The sequence below is a fragment of the Phoca vitulina genome, unplaced genomic scaffold, assembly GCF_004348235.1.
Source record: "Phoca vitulina isolate PV1807 unplaced genomic scaffold, GSC_HSeal_1.0 scaffold50, whole genome shotgun sequence".
Classification (NCBI taxonomy): Eukaryota; Metazoa; Chordata; class Mammalia; order Carnivora; family Phocidae; genus Phoca; species Phoca vitulina.
In genome coordinates, this window is record NW_022589753.1 from 11,713,827 (window position 1) to 11,733,396 (window position 19,570).

Below are 19,570 nucleotides of genomic sequence, written 5' to 3' on the forward strand. Positions count from 1 at the left end.
GCCAGGTGCTGGACACACAGATACGAATAAAACCGAAGAGGCCCTTTACTCCTGTCCCCTGGCGGCAGGGAGGACGGGGAATAACAGGTCAGCATTCAAAGGCCCTCCCTGGAGCCTCTTTCTCTAGCCCCCCGCCCCCCAAGGAGTGACACCCACCAGCAGACCCTTGGCCTCAAGGGACATCCGGCTGGGTGGCCCCGGGCTGGGGCAGGGGGGAGATCTGTAACCCCCACCCTCTGTGCTCTGGCCCCGTAGGGGATAAGGACCGCGCGTGCCAAGTCAAAGGTCGCCTGTGGAAGCTGCTGTCCCCGGCCCGGCTGGCTACCCGGGCCCACCGGAGCCGCTGGCTGGAGAGTTACCTGCTGCACCTGGAGGAGACAGGCACGGCGGAGGCCATGCAGGCCCGGGCCATGGTGCTGCAGCTCTGGGCCACACAGGTGGGCGTGGCCGTGCGGGGGCGGGGGGCACGCAGGTGCGGCTGCGCACGGGAGCGCCTGTGGGTGCTGTCGGGCACACGCCCGCACACCTGTGCGTGGGCATACGAGTGCGCGTGCGTGGGGGTGTGCGTTTGGGAGTGTTTGTCCGCACGAGTGTGGGCACGGACACGGACCCAGCGGTCAGTTCCCTGGCTTTCCAGACTGTCAGGCCCTTAGCACGAACAGGATCGTTCATTCAGTATTCAGTTGTTTTTTTAATTTGGAAAAATGTCAAACTGCGAGAAAAGCTGTGTGAATAGCTTAATAGACACTTACATACACTTCACCTTGATTTCCCAATTTTGAACATTTTATCGCATGTGCTTTCTCTCTCTCCCTCTCCCCTTCTCCTCCTCCTCCCTCTGTCCTACTGTGATTATTTTACTGAACCATTTGCAAATAAGTTGCAGACATCATGGCTCTTTACCCGTCATTTACTTGAGCATACATTCCTGGGAGCAAGAATTTTCCCTTACGTGACACAGTACAATGATCACATTCAGGACAGTTAACCCAGATACAGGATCATTAGTTAATAGGCAGTCTCTATTCCAGTTTTGCCAGTTGTCCCAGTAGTGTCCTTTATGGCTCATCTTGGTCCGACAGCCAATCCAGGATCACACGGTGCATTTCGTCATTCTGTCTTTTGAGTTTTCTTTAATATGGAACAGTGTCTGTGCCTTTCATTGTTTTTCATGACCTTGACATTTTTGGAGTATGCAGAACAGTCATTTTGAAGAATTATTTAAAAGTTCCTTTGAGTACTTCCCATAGGCCTCAAAGACCTGCTTTTGTTGCTTGTGTTTTCGCTGGCTGTGGGGGTGGGGCAGACAATCAAAGAAACACATGTATAGGGTGATTTTAGATGTGGATATGCAGGATGTAAAATGAAGTCATGAATAGAGAGATCCTGGGGGTCTCCTGTAGCCCGGGGGGTCAGGGAGGCCTCTCTGAGGAGATGTTTGGTTGATAAGAAAGAGCTGAAGTTGGGAGCTTGGGAGGGATGTGGGAATAGAACCTTCCAAGTGGGGAAAACTGCAAGTGCAAAGGCCCTGAGGTTGTATCATACCCAGTGTTTGAGCAACAGCAAGGAGTTGAGTGTGGCTGAAGCAGAGTAGAGAGGGGGCGGTGCTGGGAGTGAGGGAAGAGGGCCTGTGGGTCCCAGTAAGTAAGGACTTGGGATTTTTCTCTGGGTGAGGTGGGAGCCCTGGGAGTGTTCTAAGCAAAGGAGGGACAGGATCTGAGGAGAAAAGGCAGAAGCAGGGACACCAATAAGGAGACGGTGGTGGTAGGACCAAGTGGTGGCCATGGAGGTGATGAGGAAGTGGATGGATTCTGGAAACAGAGAAGACAGTGCCAATGGATGTGGTAATGGACCAGATACCGAGGAGAGAGAAAGTGGGGCTCAGGATGCTGTCCTCTCCTGGACCCCAGGGTCCCGCTCCTTCTGTTGGCCCCTCCTCAGCTGGGACAGCTGCACAGACTGACGTTTCTGGGTAATTCCCTTCCCATCGACTTGCAGCTTATTTTTAGTTTTCTCTCAGAGCCATTAACTGTCCTTGCAGGCGAAGGCTGACAAGGGGCAAGGGCTGGGTTTAATCAACAGTTGGGGCCCCATTAGTGCCTAATAACATATTGATGGGCAGAGACTTGGCATTCCAAACTGTCCCCAGAATCCCTTGCTGAATGACCTCTGTCAGCAGAACTGGACGCTGGCTTGGGGGCTTGAGTGGCAGAAAGCCTGGGGAACAGCCTTTGGCGGGGCCAGGAGAACTGAGCAGGACTTGGGGACTGGACATCCTCTGACTCTGAGTCGTTGGCAGCATGCAGAATTCAGGCAAGTGGGAAGACACTTCGAGAGCTCGAGTCTTGAGAATAGGGCCAAGATGCTGAGTAGCCCAGTGGTTTCGGGCGCAGGCCCTGTGATCAACCTGCCTGGTTGTAAAACGAAAATGGCAGGCCCTTCCTCAAGGCGCTTTGGTGAGGAAGAGAGGAAGGAATGATGCAAAGCCTGTAACCTGCTCGGAGATAACTAGAGCTCAGGAGACATGTCCAACAGATATTTAGTGAGGGCCCACTGTGTGCTGGGCATCATTCTAGAAGCTGGAGATAGAGCAGTGAGCAGACCAAAGATCCCTCCTCTTATGGAGCTGATATTCTGGGAGAGAGCAATTGATAAACAAGTAAGCATATTAAAATATAGTCAAGTTCTGCAGAGAAAGGATAAAGCAGGGGAGGGAATAGCAGAGGGGAATGAGGAGGGGCTATTTTATGTAGGGTGGCCAAGGAAGACCTCACCAAGAAGATGATATCTGAGCAGAAACTCAAAGGAAGGGAGGGAGTGGGGGAGCCATATAGATACATAGGATGAGGGTATCTGAGCAGGGGACACAGGAAGTGCAAAGGCCCTGAGGCGCGGGGATGAGGATGATGAGAGAGATAGCAGGTGCCAGACCATGCAGGGCCCTGTGGGCTTTGGGGAGAACTTTGACTTTTACTCTAAGAAAGGAATTCTTTGAGGGCTCTGAGCAGAGGAACAACATGGCCTGCCATCTGCTTTAGGGAGATCATTCTGGCTACACTGCTGAGAATCGGCTGTAGTGAGAGAAGTGGAGGCAGGGAGACTAGAGATGAGGCCACTGCAGGGTCCAGGCAAGAGAGGATGGTGCTGGACCAGGATAGGCGCAGAGGCCCAGAGGGTGAGTGAGTGCGTTCTGGACTCATTTCCAGGTTTAGCCAACAGGATTTGCTGTTGGACGGGACGTTGAGAGAGGGCTCCAACGAGGATGCCTCCAGGTTTTGGTCTAAGCAACAGGAAGGATGAAGATGTTGTTAACAGATGCGCAAGATGGTGGAAGGGGCAAGTCTGGGGGGAGAAAATCAGAGGGTTGGTTTTGGGTGTGCTGAGTTTGAAACGGACAACTGGGTGGGAGGTGGGGGGGTATAGCTGGAGTAAAGAAGAATCTGGAGTTCAGGGTTAAGGCCCAGGGGGGAGATGTGCATTTGGGAGTTGGCAGCCATCGGACTGGAGACAGTGGGGGCCTGGGTGGATGGAGAAGGGACCAAGCCCTGGGTCTCTGCAGCTGTGGGGGTCAGGAAGATGGGGAGGAGCCTGCCCAGGAGACTGAGGAGGAGTGGCCAGGGGGCTGGGAGGGGAACCGGGAGGGAGGCCACTCAGAGGCCAGGTGCAGAAAGAGTTCCACAAGGTGGCAAATGGTGTAGCTGTGATTGCTAGTGTCTGGTCAGAGTGAAGTCAGGAGTGATAATGGAGGAGTCAGCAGAGGCTCCAGCATCCAGGGCCCTAGAGGGCCACCTGGTGGGCTGAGATCCAAGGTCCAGGCCAGGGAAGAGGCTGGCTCTGAGGGCACCAGGTGGGCAGAGAGAGGAGTTCATGAAGGCCTGCCCGGCAGGCCCACAACAGTCCAGGCTCCCCTCCCAGCTCTGAGCCTTTAGGCAGTGGGTGACCATGTTGACCCTAAAAAAAATTTTTTTTTAATCATAAAAAGTGAAAAGAAAGATCATCTATGATCTCCCATCCTTCAGCTCTGCTTTCTTCTGCGGAGGCTCCAGCCCCAGATGGGCTTCCCCAGATGGTGGCAGTGAAGGCCACCAGCGGCTCCCAGCTGTTGGGCAGTCCCTGCGGAGGAGGGCTTCTCCTTCCCTGGGATTCTCACAGAGATCCCAAGTGTGGTGCTCGCTGGCCCAGCCGGGGTCACACGTCCCCTCTGAGGGCATCACTCAGAGTGGCCCAGCCCGGGTCATGTGGCCACACCTGCGGTCTAGGGGGGGCTGGGTCAGCCCCAGATGATCAGAGTGAAGTGGAGGTAGTTCTTCGAAGGAAAATGGGGCTGTTACCCACAGGCAAGGGAGGGAATGCGGGGCAGGCAGGGCTGCAGGTGTCCCCCACTCCTACTGACTGTGTGGTGAGGTGGCCACAAAGTGGCGCACAGGAGTCTCCGGGACCTGCATCCCGCACACCTTGAGCGCCCCCTGGAGGCCAGCTACCGCCATTCACAGAAAAAGTAGAGCAGAGGACAGGTGCTCCTGGGTGAATGGACTTTGGCTGCAGGGGTAGGGAATGAGGCTAGATGGGACATGTCCTCCTGGGTAAACTGAGGCAAGGCCCTACGGGAGGCTCAACTTCCAGGATAGTGAATTCAAGATCTCTCTTTTTTTTTTTTTTAAAGATTTTATTTATTTATTTGACAGAGAGAGAGATAGCGAGAGCAGGAACACAAGCAGGGGGAGTGGGAGAGGGAGAAGCAGGCTTCCTGCTGAGCAGGGAGCCCGATGCAGGACTCGATCCCAGGACCCAGGGATCATGACCTGAGCTGAAGGCAGACGCTTAACGACTGAGCCACCCAGGCGCCCGAATTCAAGATCTCTTGTAGTGGTGTGATCACATACACACATGCACACTCACATGTCTGGGTGGTTGGGTGGAAGGCAGTCTTTGCCACTTCCCTAACTTGCCACAGCTTTTTCCTGAAAGCAGAGATCATTGAGCAGCCTCAAGTTCCCCGCCCACTTCATAATTAATCAGTGGTGGCCCCCATCAGACTGTCTGGTTGAGATAAAATGGCCCTTGCACTGAGTTAAGGCAAGGCTGAATTATTTATCACTACACTCCCCTGGTATTTAAGTGATGGACAGCAAGTGACCTTGCTTGTCTCTGCTGGAGCTGAGGTGCTGGAGGAAATCTCAACAGTGTCCAAGTTCCCCCTTGTTCTCGAACAGGGTGGGGGAGGGAGAGGAAGAGTGCTGGGAGGGAAACTACTTCTGAGCACCTACTCTGTGCCAACATGTGGAGGTCGCTTGTATCCAGTCTCAGTCTCAGGGGACCATTGTGGAACCCCAGGAGTGAGCATATTATCCCCATTTTACCAAGAGGGAGGTTCTTTTTTTTTTTTTTTTAAGATTTATTTGTTTATTTTAGAGAGAGAGAGAGTAGGGGGAGGGACAGAGGGAGAGGGAGAGAGTCTTAAGCAGACTCCACACTGAGCGCAGAGCCTGATGTGGGGCTCGATCTCACAACCCTGAGGTCATGACCCGAGCCAAAATCAAGAATTGGATGCTTAACCAACTGCGCCACCCAGGCGCCCCTCGAGAGGGAGGTTCCGAGACCGGGAGTGAGAAGTGACTTATCCAGAATCACAGAAAGAGTGGAGTTGGGATTTGAACCCAGCTCTGCCTAGTCCAATCCAGAGTTCTGCCAGCCCACCTCCCAGGCTGCCTTGGGACATAGATGTTTATTTGACAAATGCCATTGAGCCCCTGCTATGTGCTGGGCCATGAGCAGAGGCTAGGGAGTGCTTAGTTTTCCTTTTCAGTGAAAAGGATGATAACAGTGCCTGCTTGAAGGGAGGTTTGAGCGAGGAAGCTTGGCACCTCCGTGGTGCCGAGTTCTCAGTAGCTAAAGAAAAAAACCAAAGTTTGTGTCACCATCATCGATGCTCTGGTGCACTTGTTTACTACCTTTTTCCGAATGTTTTCTTCTGTGATGAAGATCGTGCAGTTTTTAAAATCCACGTTTTAATTTTAGTTAATATGGCGTCATGAGCTTTTCTCCTGGTCATTGCAGATCACTATAAAGATACTCATTTTTGTTTTGCTTAAAAATAGTGCATCCAGCGGCACCTGGGTGGCTCAGTCGGTGAAGCGTCTGACTCTTGATTTCGGCTCAGGTCATGATCTCAGGGTCGTGAGATCGAGCCCTGTGTCGGGATCTGTGCTCAATGGGGAGATTGCTTGAGGATTCTCTCTGTACCTCGGCCTCTGCCCCTCCCCACTCTCTCTCTCTCAAAATAAATAAATCTTAAAAAAAAAAAAAGTACTGCATCCATTAAAAAAAAGTCAAACAGTTTAAAAAGACATACGCAGTGCAAATCAGTACCCACCCCCTGTCCTTCCAGCTTCTGTCCCAGAGGCTCCTTCAAGAGCTCGTCTGTGCTTCTTCATATGATCCCTCTTGAAAAGTACACGTAAGTGGGAGCACAGTGAAGCCCTGTTCCACGTCGTGCTTCCTGCATCTTGGCTACGGTCCCGTCAGCACTCCCACAGCTGCACAGCCACCTGCCTTTTAACGACTTCCTGTATCATCATCCTGAGGAGGGATCATCCTGTATCTCATTGATCTATTGATAGACATTGAGATTGCTTCCAATCTTTTGTTGTTACGTCAGCCCTGCGATCAATATCCTTGTGCAAATGTCCTTTTGTCTGTGTGCGATTATGTCTGTAATAGAGTTACTGGGGAAATACGATATGTAATGACTCTTAACATTATCAAGACAGGCTGGTGGACAAAACTCTTCCCCCCCAGTCGAGGTGAGTTGGTATTCCACCCATGCCTGGAGCTCATTTCGGGGAACCCCACACACGGTTTAGCCACATGCTAAATACCTGAATATTAAAACAGTTCAGCTAAGGCTGAAATCTGGGAGCAAGAAATTTTATCCATTTTCCTAATTACTAAACTATTGGGGATTTTTATGTAATTTTTGTTCAAGAAATTATGAGCTCTCACAGTCCCCATTGATTATGGCTTCTTTGTTTCATACATACACAGTACTCAGTTATTTGAAAGTAGATGTCCAGATGTCACATCAGTTTGCTATTGCTGTAGACCAGCCAACCACAAAAACGCAGCGGCACACACTGAGGGGTGTTTATTTACCTCACGGGTCTGTGGGTCTGCTGGGAGTCAGCTGCTCTAGACTGGGCTCAGCTGGACAGCCAGCTCTGCCCCGTGTGTCTCGTGCCCTCCTCGTGGGACCAGCAAGCCAGCCGGGCAGGTGGAAACACACAAGGTCTCTTAAGAGATTCACGGGGCTGGGGAAGTACCCTCTGCCTCTGAGATGGGAGGGGGTGCCAAGTCCACGGTGAGGGGCGTGGATACAGGGAAGGGTGGAGAATTGGGGCTAAGGATCCAGTTACCCTCAGATGTTAACCATAATCTTAACTGATACACCTTGTTCCTACTTCTGACCCTTCTTTGCCGATTCGCTATGAAGATTACCTGTGCGAGCTCTGATCAATGAGTTTGCTCAAGGTCGGGGATGCCAAGAATAGCCCTGAAATAGGCATTGGGCTACACCAAAGCCCCAGAGCACATTTGGGCCACGGCCTGAGCTGAAGATAAACATGAGTCATGCCTAGATGTTTGGCAGGCGTGGGAACCCCTGTGCCTTGGCCCGGGCTGTGTCCGTGGCACAGACCGATCAGCTCTCGCCCCAGGCCTGCCTTCTTGGTGGTATAACAGGGGCTCCTTCTCATTGCAGGGGAATATGGGTCCTGCTGCCTTCTGGCTTCTGCTCTTCCTCCTCAAGAATCCCGAGGCCCTGGCAGCTGTCCGTGGAGAGCTCGAGCAGCTCCTTTCCAGAGCGGAGCAGCCCATTTCGCAGATGACCACCCTCCCCCAGAAGGTTTTGGACAGCATGCCTGTGCTCGGTGAGAGAGGCAGACCCTCCAAATTAGCCCCAAAGACTGAGTCATCGTGGGCGCCCTAAGTCCTTCCCAGCATGGGCTTCCACAAGTCCAGGGTCCTTTGGCATCCTCTGACCTAGGGTCTCCCTAGACCTCCTATCTTCTTAGACCTGGCATCTCTATGCCCCTGTCTCAGCTGCCCAGGACTCTTGGACTCAGTAGATTTGCGGTTGCCATTGACAGAAAACCTCACTTAAACTGGCTGAAGCAGAAAAAGGACTTTTTTTGAGGGCATTAACTAGAAAGTTCAGAGGATATCTAGCTTCAGGCACGGGTGGACCCAGGTGCTTTAACAACATCATCAGGACTCAGTACTCGCTCTTTCAGCCCTGCTCTGCTGGGTTGGCTCCAGTTTCAGGCCCGCAGGATGGCCACCAGCGGGTCCAGGCTGATATGCTGTCAGCCCAGGGAGGGTGCGCCTCTCTGCAACATTCCTACCCAAAGTCCCAGGAATGTGTCTTATTGGTGTTCTTTGAGTTATATGTCCACCTTGAACCAATTATGGGGTTCAAAAGGTTGGGATGCTTGGATTGGCCAATCACACAGAGCCCATGGAATTGGGAGTGAAGTCAACAAACAGCCCAACCTCTGAGAGTGGGAGAGGGGTGGTCCCCAGAAGAAAACCAGGGAACTATTTCCAGATGGGAAATGTTAGCTGGGCAGACAGAAACAACCAATATCGATGGCCCTGCTCCCCCGTAGTCTCTTCTGATATCTCCCTGGCTCCCATAGTCCCTCACAGCTTCTAGAGTCAGACCCAAACCCTCACATCCAAGGTCTGAGGACCATAGTAATCATATCTCATCACTTGGCCTTTTGTGGCCTCACTGTGTGATGGTGGGCAAGTTACATACCCTCTCTGAGCCTGCTCACCTTCCTCTATAAAATGAGAATTGGGGGTGGCATTTTAGTGTGTGAGGGGACAGCTGCTGACCCTTCCTGGTACCTCCCTGTGCAGATAGCGTGCTGAGTGAGAGCCTCAGGCTCACTGCTGCGCCCTTCATTACCCGGGAGGTTGTGGTGGACCTGGCCCTGCCCATGGCAGACGGGCGGGAATTCAGCCTGAGACGTGGAGACCGCCTCCTCCTCTTTCCCTTCCTGAGTCCCCAGAAAGACCCGGAAATCTACACAGACCCAGAGGTAAATTACATACTAGGGACCATGGGGGAAAAAAATCAGTGGCTTTGGGACTAGCCAAATCTGAGTGGCAGCCCACTTCTGCTCTTTGTTTTCTGTGTGACCATGCCCAGATTCCTTCACCTCTCTGTCTGTTTTCTCACCAGTGAAATGGACCTCATAATAGCACCTGCCTCACAGGGTTGTCAGGAAGATTAAATGAGAATATGTAAGAAAGGCCTTCACAGTGCCTGGCACACAGGGAGTGCTTTGTAAGCAATAGCTGAGCAATTTTCCTTTTTTTGGAATGTTACAATGTCAGCTTCTCAACACTTTTCTCTCTCCCTGGACTTTGAGATGGGTCAAACTTTCACAGTTTCTAACAGATTTGGGTGCTTACCCTGTGCCAGGACCTATGCTGTATATTCATCCATCCACTCACCCATCCATCCCACCCATCCATCCACCCCTCCACCCACCTACCTATCCATTCACCCATCCGTCCCATCCATCCATCCATCCATCCACCCACCCATCCATCCATCCATCCATCCACCCCATCCATCCATCTGTCCATCTGTCCACCCACCCACCACCCATCCATCAACTCACCCTTCCATCTCTCTAACCACTGGTCCATTCACCTATCTTTCCACCCATCTTTCATTCACCTCCTCCTTTGTGCCAAGCCCTGTGCTCAGATACAATCCCCCTTACCATTCTACAATGTAACCAAAGGAAATTGGCCTCCTCTTTTTTTAAAATAAAATTTTAAAGTAATCTCTATACCCTACATGGGGCTTGAACTCATGACCCCGAGATCAAGAGTTGCATGCTGAACTGACAGAGCCAGCCAGCCACCTCTAAAAATCATTTTAATTTTTAAATTTTAAACTACCTAACTAATATATACTTATAAAGTAGAAATATACAGACACATATGTTTAAAAGTAAAAATCTTCCTTTATTCCTATTACTCTCCAGTTCCACAGACTTCCCTAACGATGGTTTGGAGGGTATCCTTTAAGTTAGTTTTATGCCTTTACAGATACACAACAGACTCACACACATGAAAAGATAGGTGTGTGGACAGGATCACACAACACGTGCTATTCCGAAATTTGCATTTTTTACTCGACAGCCAGTCTAAAAAATTCTGTGTGAGCGCACGAAGAGCAAGCTCAACCTTCTAAATGGCTGTCATAATTTTTTAACCAATCCCCTGTCGATTGGCCTTTACAATGTTTTCAGTTTTTCCCTCTTATAAACAAGACTTCAAGGAACATCCTGACACAGTTTTCTTCGGGCATGCGTGCTCTGGGCGTGGAGTCAGAAAATGGAACCCCTTCCCGTTTCAGGTATTTAAATATAACCGATTCCTGAACTCTGATGGGTCAGAGAAGAAAGACTTTTACAAGGACGGGAAACGACTGAAAAGTTGCAGCCTGCCGTGGGGAGCTGGACACAACCAGTGCATGGGGAAGGCTTACGCCGTTAATAGCATCAAACAGTGAGTGTGGGGGCGGGGGGGTGCTGGTGGGGGAGGCACCTGCTCCAGCCCGTTGGCACACGCCCTCCTCTCTGGAGACCAGGGGTTCTCAGCCAGGAAAATGGGCAGAGGCTCCAAACGGCCTCTGAGCCATCTCCTGCCCACAGGTCTGTTTATTTGTGTGTTTAAAAATGTGTGCTAACTTTTAAGAATCCGAAGATCTCACATTAAAAAAAGCCAGATTTCTGGTCTCTTCTGAAATAATCAGATCTGGCAGTGAGCTCTTCCCTCCAAACCTGGTGTCCAGATACTAAACATGGGACATTCGGTGCCGCTGGCCATTGCTGTCTGTCTGCAGCTGCCGGGCACGTTCAGAACCCCTCGGCAGGAACTGGCCAAACGTCATTGTTCCCTCTTGGTTATTTTAATGGCTGTGCACTCGAGTGCTTTATAAATTCTCTTCCCTGGATCCCGAGAGCCTTGGCCCCGGACCACAAACAGATCCGGCCAGGGTTATGACATCCGCCCTGTCCTTCTGTCCTGCCCCCGTGTAATTGTAAGCTGGGTCACCTGCTATGCCTGGGTCCTCAACTGTCCAGTTGGGGTTACTGATCATACTGTATCTCAGGGGTGTCAGAACAAAGGAATTGAGTCTTGCAAAGTACTTAATCCACTGCCTGGCTCATTGTAAATATCTAATAAGTGCTAGTTATTACTGTAATTACTAATAATTAGTGATTACTAATATGCAGGCGTTGTGCTAAGTGAATGGGCACATTACATTAATCTATTGGTCTCCGTTTTCTCAGCAGTGAAATGGAGCTCCTAATATAGCCAGTTCTGCCTGAATGCTTCAGGTGACATTCCTAAAAATCACGGCCATGTGAAGCCACATGATAAAATCCACAGGGATTGTGGGGGAAATGGGGCTGGGGCCCGACAGACAAAAAACCTCCGAAGTGACACATGCAAGATAAGAACCCAGGGGCGGAGACGGTCGTACAGGCTTACACGTGTTTCGTGGCTGCGAAGTACTTAGGTGCTGCCGTAAATATGGCTCTTCACTTTGAAAACCACCTGAAGTTTGTTTGTGGAAGTGGGCGGTGGTGGGTTGCAGCTGTGTGGTGAAGTGTGGAAGGAGGGTCCCCTGGGGGCGCCCGAGCCACCCCGTGAGCCGAGCCCGCTGGTGGCTAGAGTTTAGGTGTGCACGTGCGTGGGTTTGTGGATTCCCACTTAGTGGGTCCAGCTGGGTGCGGCTTTGCATTCTCCTCGTGCTTCTCGCGCACAAAACACGTGAGCAAATGGGAAATCTGCCTGAGGCTTCCTTGGTGCCCCAATACATCGGTCACATTGGAACAGACTCACGTGTTCAAAAGCGTTGCAGCAGAACGCACTGCGGGTATTACCTCATAAAGTTTTTGGACAGATAAAAAGATCTCGGATACTAAATGCTTAGCGCAGCACCTGGCACCTAGCGTTTCAACACATTCGTCAATTTCTTGTTATTTGATCTCCGCTCACTGTCATGCAACCCTGCCCGGTAGGGGTCAGTCCATTACTGACCCTAGAGGTCAGATCATTTGCCACCATGATCATGCACCTGGGTGAGGGGAGGTGCCGGGATCCACATCCAGGTGTGGGTACAGAACTCCCCGCCCTGTCCTGTATAAACTCACTCTCTAGCATCCTAGAGCTTCAGAGCTGGGATGGACCCATCCCACCTCTTTGACCAGGTCAGGAAACTGAGGCCCAGAGTGGGGAAAGAAACCTGATGAGGGTCAAGAGGCAGAGCTGTGTTTGCTCAGCTCCGCTGTCAAGAGCGTGGACTTCGCTCCGTCCTCGCCTTCCCGCCTCGAGGCAGGGGCGCCTTTTCCCAGTCTCAGAGACAGCCCCTGGCTTCGCAGCGGCCCTGACCGGAGCAGACAGTAAGGGTTCCAGGAGTTGGGGGGGGTGCAGGGTGTGGGGAGGACTCTGGTCTGGGGAGTCGGAAAGGGTCACCGATGCTGCTGTAACAAACGACCCCCAAATCTCTGGCCTGTGACAACTCACAAAGTGGGTTGTGGGTGTGGGAGGACCCCTGCCTTCCACACGCAGACTCAGCGACCCATCTCCCCGCTCCGGCACCCCAGCACGAGGTACACACGGCCATCGGGCAGAGAGCACGCCGAGGGCCTCATGCTGACCGGGCAGCCTTTGGTGTGGAGTCGGCCCTTGTCACTTCTGTCCAGCCCCACAGCAGAACTGGTGGGCGGGCCTCCGAGCCACAGGGGCTGGCGGACGGGGAGGAGCTCGTGGACTTCGGCTGTGCTCTTGCCCTCTCCTTCTCCCGCTTTCCCCGAAGCGAGGGCTGGGGTCAGACTGGGGAGGAAGCTATTGCCTTCCTGCCTTATTCCACAGAAGCCCCCCTAGTCTTCCGCTGCCGCACACGTTCAACACCATCTCTCTGCAGATTCGTGTTCCTTGTGCTGGGGCACTTTGACCTGGAGCTGATCAACCCAGACGTGGAGATCCCCGAGTTTGACCTCAGCAGGTACGGCTTCGGGCTGATGCAGCCGGAACACGACGTGCCCGTCCGTTACCGCGTCCGGCCGTGAGCTCCGGGAGCAGATGGGGCTCCGCACACGTGCCTCCACCCACCCTGCCCCCCATCACCCAACTTCCTGTGTCTATGTTTGCCCTGGGTGCAGGAGCTTTGACCACCCAATGGGGCCAGCATGACCACTTTGCTGATTTTTTTTCCTAGAAGGCTGTGTCTGGGGAGGGGAACGAAGGCAAGCTGACAGGAGGGGGATGGAAAAGGACACAAAGCTCTGTGAATTGTCTGCAGCTATGGTTGGGTTCCAAAATGAGTCTCTGCTCCTAGCTCACCTTGCTCTCCCCGCTCCCCCCACCCCCATGATATCCACAAAAGCTGGGGCAGGCAGGGCAGAAGCAGGAGTCCTTAAAGCTCCGCTGTGCCCCACCTCCCCGAGGGGCCAAGTCCTTGCCAGTGCTGTGGTCCAGGCCTTAGCCAGTCAAACCAGATGCTGGCCATAAAAGAGCCAATCAGGGCCACGCAGTGTATCTATTAAAATCAGCTGTGTCCCCAAATTATTAAACTAGCCAACACCAAAGGAGTCCCTTAGAATCTCTCCTCCCTAGGTGCCCTATTCACTAGACACTTCCCTCATCTCTCCATTCACACTGATGTTTGAGAAAATTCAGGAAGGTTTTCCCAAAGGCTGATGCATTCAAGGTGCAGATCATGAGCCCCCTCCAAAGACTGGGCTCTAAGGAGTAGAGTTCTTTGTTGTAGACCTATGGGCTCCAGATGGGAGAGCTTTCCCAGTGTCGAGACTCAAGTAGGGAATAAGAAAGACAGGCCAATAGGATGGCCCCAATGGAAGGAACCAGCCAGGGCTCCTTGGAATGGTCAAGCCAAAAAAAGAGGTGTTGGTTTTCTACATTCTAGCTTGGAAGCTCCAGCTGTGGTATATGATCCATTGGCCGACCTGTTTTTTTGTCCTACGCTTATGAAAAAATACATTAGTTGTTACCGTGTCATCTGTGGGAGAGTTCATTTAAAATGTCCAGCTTCTCTTGAAAATTTGGAAGCTCTGGCCACGCTGGGCCCATATTCCCAAGGGCAACTGTTGGCCAGAGCTGAGCAGCTGCCCACTTCCTTACCCAGGGATGTGCATTCTGGCTCACTAGGGTTTCCACTTGGTGGAAGTTTTTCTTTCTGCTTCTCCATTCACAGTCCCTCCTGGCCTTTGAAGGCATTCCAGTTTGAGAGCACCATTCTAACTCTTAGAAGTGATCTTGTAGGAGGTGGTAGGAACCTACTAATTGGTCCTCGGACCAGTGGTGCACCCTATCCTGGATGCACCATCCTTCGAACAAAGATCAAGGATGAAAACTTGCCTTTGTGTCAGCTTTAGAAAAAAACAGGTCAAAGAGAAAAACTGCCTGGAAACCTTTATTCTGTTAAGTACTATTACTAACATTAGTCCCTGTTTATTGAGGACCCTCTAAATGCTTGTGACGGGCACAGTGGATGCAGTATTTCTGCTTCTCACAGCACCTGTGAAGAGAGGACGGTTATGCCTTCTTTAGAGATGAGGAAATGGGCTCAGAGAGGTGACGTGACTTGGTAGGATTTGGCAGAATTATTGTCCCAGTAGCACATGGTAGATGGGCAGCTCTGCGTTCCTTGGGCTCAAGGAGGGGGGCGGGAGGTGGAGGGCCAGTTCTGTTTCACGTTGGAGAGCTGACAAAGCCAGAGGCACCCATGGCTGGCTGCGTCTCACGAGACACAGACATGCATATGCACGCATAGCTCGGTCCCTGTAGCTTTAGCTGGAGGGAGGAGAGGACCTGAGATCTCTGAACATTCCAGGGGCCAGTCTCTGCTCAGAGCAGCACCAGGGCTTGGGGGCTTCCCTGGTCCCCAGCCTCCAGGATTCCCAGACAGACACTGTGATTGGCAGGAGGCAGGGTATCCCCAGGGAAACCCATCTTCACGCCTGGGTGACCCCCGCTGCCGCCTGCTTCTTAACTCTGTGGGAAATCAGGGTTGGCAGCCTTCTGTGGGAGGACGGAGCCTGTTTCCATGGCAACCGTAGCTGCCTCCTCCTGGCTTGGAAGGGAAGGAAGAAGGCTGGCAGAAATAGATGCAGGAAGATCTCTTCGAGCAGGGCTGTACCCCGGTGTGTGGGGGGAAAAGCCCTTATGACTTTGCCCCCCTCCAAATCAGGGCTGCCCTGTCACTGGGACTAGGTTCTCACCCATGTTCCCTAAAAGGCCAATTCCTCTAAAAGGTGGCGCCTCCTTGGAACCACAGACATTAGGAAGAGATGGTTCTCCCACCAGGCAGCCCCAGCTGGTACCAGAGATCTTGAAGAAGAGCTGGGGGGGACGATGCTTTAAACCCTCCCTTGTTTTAATCTTTCTTTTTTCCTTTCCCCCACCCACCCTTTTCTTCTTAAAAAAAAAAAAAATCAATATAAGGTATAGAGTAAAGAGAGAAAAAAAATGAGTGTGTTAGCTCCTTGCTGCAGGTTAGTTAAGAAGGTACCCAGACATCGTTATATTTCTTCATACTTTGCTTTAGAACCACAAAATTGCAGGACACATGTCAGAAATGCTCTTAGGTCGACCTAATGAAGTGTTTCCTCTCTGTCAGCATTATTGTTATTTTGTTTGTGCTCTATTTCGTATTGTTGTTTACCAGGTATTTTCTTTTAAAACAGACTCATTCTTTAAACTTTAAATTTGCTTAAAAGGGGAACTTTATTCCACTGCTGCCATTAAGGGACAACATGTATCACTCGCTGCCAAAAATAGAAAGTGGCTGTGAAAAATACATTTGCCGGGGGAGGGCCTCCGGGCCCCTGTCGCCAAGGCTCAGAGCCTGAGCTCTCTGTCTCGGCTCTGTTACAAAACGAGACAAGCAAGCAATGCAGGGGCGGTTAGAGCCAGGGCAGCACCACCTTGAGACTTTCGAGACTTTCTCTCCTTGACCGCCTGGGGCAGGAGGAGGAGTAAGCTGCTCAGCGCATGTCGGAGCTCCTGCCGCCGGCCGGGCCCGCCCACAGTGAGCTGGGGACGGCCCACCTGCCCATCCTCCGGATGGAGAAACAGGCTCTAGGAGTTGAAGTGTCTTGCTAAAGTCCTTGATCTTGGTGTGTGTGTATGTGTGTGTTAGTAAACACAGTGTTTGGGGAGTAGCAATGATTATTATGCCTTGCTGTTTTAATAAAGAATTCTATTTTCATATAATCTTGTTGAGCAGAAATGTGCTGAAATGTATTAAACCATCCTTGTTTATGGAACTGCCTCTGAGTGTGATTTAGGTTGAGAGTCGGCCATGTCCGGAATGGCAAGGGTGGTTTCTGGGAAGAGAGGCACAGACGACCTACTGTGTGCCGACTCTGGGACAGGGCCTTTAGAATCCAGTCGTGCCGCCAGCATCCCTCTGTATATTATTGTCCATTTTTACAGATGGAGAAACTGATGGTCGGAGAGGTAAGTGGCTTGCCCAAGATCACGTGGCTAATTAGTAACCACAAGAGTTGAGTGCAGGCCTCTCTGCCTCCTGAGACCATGTTGAGGATCTTTCTGTCAACAATCCTGTCGGCAAAAGAGGGCCAGGATGCCCACAGAGGACCTTGGGGAGGAGGCTCACAAAGTAAGACAAGCAGAAAAAAATCTCTTAAAAATTCACTGGATGTTCTCTATCCTTCACCACAACATATGCATTTGGTTTTTGTTTGTTTTTTTTTTTTTAAGATTTTATTTATTTGAGAGAGAGTGCACGAGCAGAGGTAGGGGCTGAGGGAAAAGCAGACTCCCCACTGAGCAGGGAGCGTGGGGGCTGGTGTGACCTGTGGCATGCTTGGGGCTCCATCCCAGAACCCCGGGATCATGACCTGAGCCGAAGGCAGACACTCAACCAACTGAGCCACCCAGGCGCCCCTTCATTTGTTTTAATATAAAAAAGAAGAGGTGAAATGAATTAGATTTGGGGAAGATAAAAAAGAAAATTGTTTTTTTCTCTCCAATCTTAGAGCAAAAAATAATTTCCCAAGGCAAATGTCCCTCGCATCATGTTCCTCATCTACAAGGGGGCATGGAGGCATGGAGGCAGGTCTGGTGGGATTGAACTTGGCTGTGATGGATCTCTCAAGTAAGACAGCAACATTTTACATATAAGATGTTTACATTCAACACAGCAGACACTTCTTTCTCTTTCACCCAACAGCTCCACCACCACCAGCCCCTCTGGTCGCTCCAGCATCTGTGTGTGGGGGAAAGAGAGTGCAAAGTGGGGAGAGTTGGTGGCATGCTGTCCTCTTGCCCTGGGACCTCCTCTAGGACCTCAGAGTGGCCTGAGTGTCCGGGGAGAGACAAGGCAAGTGTACCCACATTAGGCAAACCCGAGAAAGTGGCCTGGGGGCATCTGGATCCTTATGATGAACAGAGTCTCTGTGTGACTTTATTTCAGGGGCTCTGAGGGCTGACCACTGTGGGAGAAATACTGATTCCTTGGCCAAGGGCCAAACTCCCAGTGTCCCTGCTAAAAGAACCCTGGTTTCTTTCACATATTAGGCAGCCATGTGCTCAGAGAAAATGGGCCCAACCTCCAAATCAAGACTTGAGGTTTGTTGTAGGTAAGTGATGAATCACTGAATTCTACTCCAGAAACCAATATTGTACTGTATGTTCCCTAACTAAAATTTCTTTTAAAAATTATGCATTTAAAAAAAAACAAAAAACAAACGGGTTGAACCAAATATAGGTATCAGGCCCCTCTAGTGACTGGGCTAGTAGTTGTCATGTGATCCAGTACGGGCCAATGAGATGATCAGGAAAGTCTGTGGGGAGCTTCAGAAGTGTGGAGGAAGTTCCTCCTTCCTCCCTCTCTTAGAGCTGTCATGAGAGAACATGGCCCTGGCAGCCATTTTGTGATCATGAAGATAAGAGAATCTCAGAGAAATCCAAGAATCCTGAGGCCTCTGGTTGCTGCTGTGATAGACCCTAGCATCACCTACCTCTGGATTTTGTGTTAATTGGAATAATCGATGTCATTACTGTTCAGGCTCTACTCAGAGACCACATACTATAGTGGTTAAGAGCACAGGTCTGCCTAGGTTTGAATCTCTGTGGAGCCACCTAATACCAGGGTGATTTGGGGCCTCTCTCTGTGTCCCAGCTTCTTCACCTGTAAAATAAGGATAATGGATAATGATGACATCAGGCTTTGTGAGCATTAAGTGAGTTAATATTGTCATTCACAACCGGTGGAGGAGACAAAGAATGCATATCCTCAGCCTCATAATGAAGTTTCCCAGAGGAAAGAGAAACTACTCCAGATGGTGAGGAGGCAGGGACAGTGACACTGGATCTGGATTTTGGAAGGTGAATAAGGGTCCACTGTGTGGGAAAACTGATGGTTGGAGTTGGGGAAGCATTCTAAGGCAATAGAAACAGAATGAACAAAGGCCCGGTATCAGTTATCTGTGGCTGTGTAACAAATAACTCCCAAATGTAGTGATTTAAAATGAAATTGTTTGGGGCATCTGGCTGGCTCAGTCAGTCAAATGCCTTCAGCTCAGGTCATGATCTCAGGGTCCTGGGATGGAGCCCCATGTCAGGGTTCCTGCTCAGCGGGAAGCCTGCTTCTCCCTCTTCCTTTGCCCCTCCTCCCTGCTCATGTTTGCTCTCTCTGTCTCTGTTTTGCTCTGTCTCTCTCTCTCAAATCAATAAAAAATAAAATGAAATTGTTTTGGGGTGCCTGGCTGGCTCAGTTGGAAAAGCATGTGACTCTTGATCTCAGGGTTTGAGTTCGGGCCCCACATTGGGTGTAGAGATTATCCCCCAAAACAAATTTAAATAGAATAAAATTGTTTTATTATTTATCATGGTTTTGTGGGTTGCCCGGGGCTTAGTTGGATGGTTCTTCTGCAGGTCTCACTTGGGGTCTCCCACATAGCTGCAGGCAGATGTCAGGTTGGGCAGGAACATCTAAGATAGTGCGTTGGCAGGAACAAGGGACAAGCTGTGCTCAGCTGAGACATTAGAATGGCTGAGCCCCTCTCTCCTGTGTAATTTCAGGGCTTCTCACTCTGTGGCTCAGAGCTCTCGAGAGCACAAAAGTGGATGCTGTCAGGCCTTCTTTAAGGCTTTGGTCTGGACATGGCATCACTTCTGCCATATTCTGCTGGCAAAGATGAGTCACAAGGCCAAGCCCAGAGTCGAGGTGGATTGGAACGGGGCAAGGCGTGCCAACCCAGAGGCAGGTCCGTGGAGGGCCATGTTTGGGAAGTGGCTCTCACTGGGCCAGAGGTTGGAAAGTGTTTGCCTGAAATGTGGGGATGTAGTGGTAAGTAAGGAAGCTGGAAAAGCAGAGAAGGCAAGAGTCAGACACAACTTTCTGTGTGTAAGTGTGTGGGGGAAGAGAAGCACCCGCTCTTTGTGAGAAAGAAGGAAATACTCAGAATTCTGGCAACCGTCTCCCCAAACC

General features: G+C 51.0%; 1 protein-coding gene across 1 annotated transcript in view; it reads left to right on the top strand.

Annotated features, from left to right (window-relative positions):
- The window catches only part of PTGIS (prostaglandin I2 synthase), a 37,989-nt gene extending 24,612 nt beyond the window's left edge, over positions 1 to 13,377 (top strand). The window contains exons 6-10 of the mRNA XM_032387742.1: positions 256 to 437; positions 7,757 to 7,925; positions 8,920 to 9,101; positions 10,436 to 10,587; positions 13,016 to 13,377. Coding sequence (XP_032243633.1) covers positions 256 to 437; positions 7,757 to 7,925; positions 8,920 to 9,101; positions 10,436 to 10,587; positions 13,016 to 13,160 — 830 coding nt within the window. The 3' untranslated portion in view covers positions 13,161 to 13,377. The remainder of the gene's footprint in view (positions 1 to 255; positions 438 to 7,756; positions 7,926 to 8,919; positions 9,102 to 10,435; positions 10,588 to 13,015) is intronic.
- The last annotated feature ends 6,193 nt before the right edge of the window (positions 13,378 to 19,570 follow it).